The sequence below is a fragment of the Dipodomys ordii genome, unplaced genomic scaffold (genome assembly GCF_000151885.1).
Source record: "Dipodomys ordii isolate 6190 unplaced genomic scaffold, Dord_2.0 Scaffold120, whole genome shotgun sequence".
Lineage (NCBI taxonomy): Eukaryota > Metazoa > Chordata > Mammalia > Rodentia > Heteromyidae > Dipodomys > Dipodomys ordii.
In genome coordinates this window covers 2,361,597-2,367,999 of record NW_012267336.1, presented here as the reverse complement: position 1 = coordinate 2,367,999, position 6,403 = coordinate 2,361,597, and the positions used below count along the sequence as shown (strand labels likewise).

The 6,403-nt window shown below is 56.2% G+C and overlaps 1 protein-coding gene across 1 annotated transcript in view; it reads left to right on the top strand.

Moving 5' to 3' along the window:
• The window catches only part of LOC105995740 (ras-related protein Rab-44-like), a 19,184-nt gene that overhangs the window by 3,132 nt on the left and 9,649 nt on the right, over positions 1–6,403 (top strand). Inside the window, exons 2-3 of the mRNA XM_013029579.1 lie at positions 1,082–1,294; positions 5,298–5,406. Of these exons, the coding sequence (XP_012885033.1) occupies positions 1,094–1,294; positions 5,298–5,406 (310 nt within the window). The 5' untranslated portion in view covers positions 1,082–1,093. The remainder of the gene's footprint in view (positions 1–1,081; positions 1,295–5,297; positions 5,407–6,403) is intronic.

Here is a 6,403-nt window from a genome sequence, read left to right as displayed (position 1 = left end):
GGGGGAGGGGGAGGGGCGGGGCAGCCACTCACAGGGCGGGCTGTGCCAGGCCTGGCCAGACTTTTTGAGCTGCTCTCCACCCTCCTTTCCTGCACAAGCTAAAGGTCTAGCTTGGCGGTGAGCCCCACACACGGGCTGGGTTTGTGGGGTGCTGCAGCCCTTGCTGCGGTTAGAACTACAGTTGTCACCTGGCGCCCTGCTCTGTGGCTCAGTGGATGCAGCCCGCTCCTCCTCCAGGTACCGAGCCCGGCTTCTCCAGCCTAGGGACCAAAGCCCAGGAGACTCTCGGCGCAGCACTAGCCTTGAGCAGAAGTCGCTCAGACACAGCACACACAACACAAAGGATAAATGCTTCCAATCCAGCTTGTCCCACCTCCCAGCAATCCAGTGTCTTCACACTGCTTCTGAAAGAGCGCATGTATAGGAGAGACAGACAGACAGACTACCTCCATATTTCACTTTGAGGTTTGGCTTCCTGAGGCAGCTGTGAGGACGCTGGCCCCGGGCTCCCTCTGTCACCTTCTCTGCAGAGCCTATCTGTGGCTGCCTCAGGCCCTTTGCACATGCTGTGTGTGGCCTCCCATCTTACTGGATTCCTTTAGAACACAGTCTCTGCCGGTGGGAGCCACCCTGACTGTCCGGACAGCCAGGGCTTGTCTTTCCACATGGTCTTGGGTGCCGCAGATTCATCCAGCAGTGTGGGGAATGAGGGAAGGGGAGGGCTTCCTGGAGGAGGAAGGAAGATGTCAGGTAGATGAGAGCTGGGGGCTCTTGGGAGCCAGGCTGGGACCCGTCTGGCATTGGAAGCCCCCCCACAAGGTCCCCATAGACCGGCAGGGGAGGGGGGATGAGTGGAGAGGGCAGGAGGAAGGAGGGCAGGGCGCGGCCATGCCGAGCTCTGAGAGCTGCTGGGGGGCGCACTGCTCCCTGGGAAAAGAAGGCCAGGCCAGGCCTTGGGGAGGGCTTGGGGACGGCACAAGGCCCCCAAGAGCGCAGCCAGGCCACGCGGCTGGGCGGGGGCTGTGGCCATGCTGCGTTCTAACGACGTAGCCACCCAGCACTCCTCCTCCCTCACCCCCAGGTCCAAGGCCCCATGGAGAGTGCACGGAGATCAGGCCGAAGGGGCCGGAAGCTGGGCTCCAGCCGCCGGTGGCAGATGAGAGAGCCAGCGGAAGGCCAGGAGGCCCCCGGGACCCCCGAGCTCTGGTCCCCACGGGCCACGGCGGAGCTGCAGGCCTTCTTCCAGCACTGCGGTGCCCAGCAGAGGAGCTTTGTCACCCGGGAGGACCTGGCGGTGAGCTCACTGTCCCACCCCTCCTGGACAGTTTGTCCTGGGGAGGGGGAACTACTAGAGGCTTGTTTGTACTAACATGTAAATGACACCCAAGGCTTTGTATCTTACTGTTTTTCCACATTCGATCTTTCCTTTTTTTTGGCAGTACTGGGGTTTGAATTCATAGTCTCCAACTTGTGAGACAGGCCGGCATTCTTTTGGGAGCCATGCCACCAGCCCAGTATTCTTTTTCCTTTTTTCTTTTTTGTCAGTCATGGGGCTGTCCCTCAGCTCTTCAGCTCAAGGTGAGCACTCTACCACCTGAGCCACAGCGCCACTTCTGGCTTTTTGAGTGGTTTATTGGAGATAAGAGTCTCATGGACTTTCCTACCCAGGCTGGCTTTGAACCGTGGTCCTTTCTGAGTGGTTTATTGGAGATAAGAGTCTCATGGACTTTCCTACCCAGGCTGGCTTTGAACCGTGGTCCTCAGATCTCAGCCTCCTGAGTAGCTAGGATTAATGTATAGGTGAGAGCCACCAGTGCCTGACCCAATAATCACATTTTAACAAGAGAGAGAATTTTAAACCAAAGAAGTAGCTTGCGGGTGGTGGGAATTTAGGCCTCTGGAGCAGGCAGGTTCATCCTGGGGTGTAGTCAGAACGGCTTGTCAAACCAGGTGGATGACTACATATGTCATCGTTCAAACCCCAGGGCATGCACACACACACACACACACACACACACACACACACACACACACACGAGGAAGAGTGGTAGAGCACTAGTCTTGAGCTGAAGAGCTGAGGGACAGTGGCCAGGCCCAGAGTTCAAGCCCCATGACCGACCAAAAAAAAAGAAAAAGGAAAAAAAGTTTGTGTGTGTGTGTGTTATATACACATATACATATATATGGAGAGAGAGAGAGAGAGAGCGCCATATTGCCACCAATATGCCCAATCAGCTTCCCAGTGCTCACCCAGAATCCAGCAAGGACTTCCGGTTCCCCTGGCAGTCAGGTGTGCAGCCCGCAGGTACACTCAGGGGCCAGCGAACCCCCAAGCCCCCCCAGGCCAACCCGGAGGTCACCTAAAGTCCTCCCAGAAGCCCAGGCCCCATGGAAGCATACGCGATTGGTGGCCCGTGGGCTGGAGCTCGCCGAGTCTGGGCCGGTGGTGGACGCAAGCGGGGCCTGCAGCTCCCCCGAGCCCTCGGGCGGGCGCGGAAAAGCAGAAAGTGTCCAGGGAGCAGATGGAGGGCTGCTGGGTATGGATTATGGGAACAAATCATGGCGCCCAGTGAGGCCGGCAGAATTCCCCGCGGGGTTCCACCAGGGTCTCCCCTGAGAAATCTCTAGGGCTTTTCTACACAGCAGGCCAGGGCTGCCAGTTCACCCCGTGGTGCTTCCCCGCCGGCGTAGTCTGGGGGAGGCTGGCTGTTCTCACTCGCTAGTTGCTGCCACAGGAGCCTGGAGGTATTTCATAAATCCGGAGAAACAGCTGCTGAAGTTTTAAAACTTCTTTCATATATTTAGGATCTGATTGTGGGGGAGGCCTAGAGCTAGCAGAAGACTGGGCAGGAAAGTCTGTGAGACCCTTTTATCTCCAATGAACTACTCAGGAAAAGCCAGCTGTGGTGTTGTGGCTCAAGTGGTAGAGTGCCAGCCTTGAGCAAAAAGAAGCTCAGGGACAGTGCCCGGGCCCTGAGTTCAAGCCCTAGGACTAGCTAAATAAATAAATGAAGGGCTGGGAAGGTGGCTCAGTGGTAGAGCGCTTGCCTTGCATGCCTGAGGCCCTGGGTTCGATTCCTCAGCACCACATACGCAAAAAGAAAAAAAAAGCTGGAAGTGACTCTGTGGCTCAAGTGGTAGAGCGCTAGCCTTGAGCTGAAGAGCTGAGGGACAGCGCCCGGGCCCAGAGTTCAGGCCCTACGACCGGACCAAACAAATAAATAAATGAATAAATGAGCTGGCAAGACTGGGTACTGATGCCCCACACCTGTGCTCCTAGCTACTCACCAGGCTGAGATCTGAGGATCCCGGTTCAAAGCCAGCCAGGGCAGGAATGCCCAGGAGATTCTTCAGTTAACCACCAGAAACAGGAAGTGGCGCTATAGCTCAAAGCGGTAGAGCTCAAGGACAGTGACCAGGCCCCGAGTTCAAGTCCTACAACCAACCAAAAAAAGAAAGGACAGATGGATGGAAGGAAGGAAGGAAGGTGAAAGAGAGAGAGAGAGAAAAGAAAGAAAGATCGGAAGGAAGGAAGGATGGAAGGAAGGAAGGAAGGAATGAGCTGGTAGAACCAGGTATGGTGGCACAGGCCTGGAATACCAGCTTCTAAAGACCAGCCAGGGCAATTTAGGAAGAGTGTTTCAAAAGCAAACAAACATTGGGGCTGGGAGTGTAGCTTAGTGGTAGAGCGCTTGCCTAGCATGCATGAAGCCCTGGATTCCATTCCTCAGCACCACATACACAGAAAAAGCTGGAAGTGGCGCTGTGGCTCAAGTGGTAGAGTGCTAGCCTTGAGCAAAAAGAAGCTCTGGGACAGCATACAGGCCCTGAGTTCAGGCCCCAGAAACCCCAAAACCCCAAACTCCTAGGCTCAATCCCTATAGACAGAGATAGAAAGAGAAGAAAAAAATCTGGGTTCTACTCGTTCTGGAAGCCCAGGGAATAGTGGGTATTCACCCACTTAAAATAGAAGTGCGAGGCGATGACACACTGTGAAGGAAACTCGGGAGATAACGCAAGTGTGTGGGAACCAGCTCCTTGAACTCAGGGCCTGGGACTTTTCCTTGGCGGACGCCCTACTTCTGGCTTTTTTGCTGGCTGGTTAATTGGAGTCTCACAGACTTTGCTGCCTGGTCAGCTTCTTAAGCAGCTGGGATTACAGGCGTGGGCTACAGATGCCTGGGCATTAGTTACCTGTTGTGTGTGGGGGAGAGGAAGGGGCTGTCCTGGGGCTTGACCTCAGGATCTGGGCGCTGTCCCTGAGCTTCTTCACTCAAGGCTAGCGCTCTACCACTTGAACCACAGCTCTGCTTTTGGCTTTTTTTTGGTGGGGGTGGTTAGTTGGAGGTAAGAGTCTCACGGATGTTCTTGCCCAGGTTGGTTTTGAACTGTGACCCTCAGATCTCAGCCTCCTGAAGAGCTAGGGTCACAGGCGTGAGCCACTGGTGCCTGGCTACTTCCCAACTCTTTTGTGGTTCATTGCGGATGAAAGTCTCACAGACTTTCCTGCCCAGGCTAGCTTTGAACTGCAGCCCTCAGATCTCAGCTTCCTAAGTAGCTAGGCTGACAGTCATGAACCACCAGCACCTGGCTTTCGTTATTCCAGGGCACAAGCTGAGGACATGGCGGCATCTAGTACCTGCTGGCTGCTTCCTGCCTCTATATAATAATACAGAGAGGATGCACTGGACATCTTGTGCCTTACTTCAGCTTCCAGATGACTTGTTTCTGCTGGTTTATTATTATTATTATTATTAATTAGCATACATCAACAGCACCATACTAATGACTGCGACCATTTCAGAGATGGGTGCTGGGTACTTGGAGCATAGTCCCTCCTCCCTCCCAGCCTCTCCCCCTCCCCCACCATTTTCATGAACTTAGGGCCTCTTCCCCCCCCAGTCCCCTCTCCTTCCCCCTCCTCCCTTCCCCCCCCCCGTCCCACACCATTTTGGCAGTTGCTGATAGACTGCATTGGGGAGGACTCTCGTGGTCCTTTCTTGGTCCCCAGGGGCTGGGTTTCGGGATTTGGGGTGGGGATGCGGAGGAAGAGGCCTTGGCCCAGCTCAGGGCTCCCCTGGGGGGGGTCTGTCTTGGCTGAGGTTGGGGACCTGAAGGGTAAGGCCCAGGGTCAGGCCTTGGGGGAGGTCTGAGCCCCCCAGGAGAAGGGAAGTGGGGTTGGGAGCGGGGAGACTGAAGGCATTTCCTCCCTTTTCTTGGTTGTGATCAGAGCTCCCCCCACCCCTTTGAAGCCAGCCCAGTCCTGGTACCAACCCCCCCCCCCGCCTTCCTTCCAGGAGGCCAAGTTCAGCTTCCTGGGTGGCGAGGAGCCCCGGATGATTTTCGACTGGGTGGACACGGAGGGGAAAGGCCGCCTCTCCCTGGAAGAATTCGGCTCTGGGCTCCGTAAGTCTGTCCTGGGAGAGGCCCCGGGGTCGCCCAGCACGGGGTAGGGCCGGGGTCACTGGCCAGGCCCGGAGGCCTTCACATGGGGAGCACTTGGGGCTCTCCCCTGAGACTCCCCAGCCTGTCCTCCTGAGACCACAGGCCACGTGAGGGCCGTGTCCCCTCAGAACGGGGGTCCTGAGGCACTGTGGAGGGGGAGGCCAGGGGTCTACACCCACAAGCTGGGAACGCCCAGGTAACAGAGGCCGGTCAGCCGGGCATAGCGGGCAGGGCAGAGAGGAACCTTTGTCCCTGCAGCCCCAAAGGACCATCTTCAGTCACCCGTGCCACCCACGGGCTTCCCAGCACCTGTGAGGGAACAAAGGCTGGCTCTTCTGCGAGGCCCCGGGCCGGCGCCATCTGTACCCTGCGGCCTCACTCAGCAGCCCCTTGCCTTCCTGTCTGGCTAGCCCAGCTTCTCCCCCAGGGCCTTTGCATATGCTGCTCCCTGCCTGGACTGCCCTTCTCTGCAAATGGTCATTCCTTCTTCTCATCTCCCAGGCGTGGTTAGCCTCCTCATCTCAAGCAGTCTCCCTCCTCTCTCCCTGTCTCCCAGTGGGAATGATCCAATGTATCCCTTGAGCTCACTTAGTAAATTTGCCTTGAGAAGGAGGTAAAGGAGGCACCAGAGGCTCACAACTGTAATCCTAGCTACTCAGGAGGCTGAGATCTGAGGATTGCAATTTGAAGCCATCATGGGGAGAAAAGTCCATGAAACTCTTATCTCCAATAAAGCAGAAAACTGGAAGTGGCGCTGTAGCTCAACTGGTAGAGTGCTAGCCTTGAGCAAAAGAGCTCAGGGACAACACCCAGGCCCAGAGTTCAAGCCCCACGACAAAGAAGGAAAGGAAGGAGGGAAGGAAGGAAGGAGGGAAGGAAGGAAGGAAGGAAGGAAGGAAGGAAGGAAGGAAGGAAGGAAGGAAGGAAGGAAGGAAGAAAGGAAGGAAGGAAGGAAGGA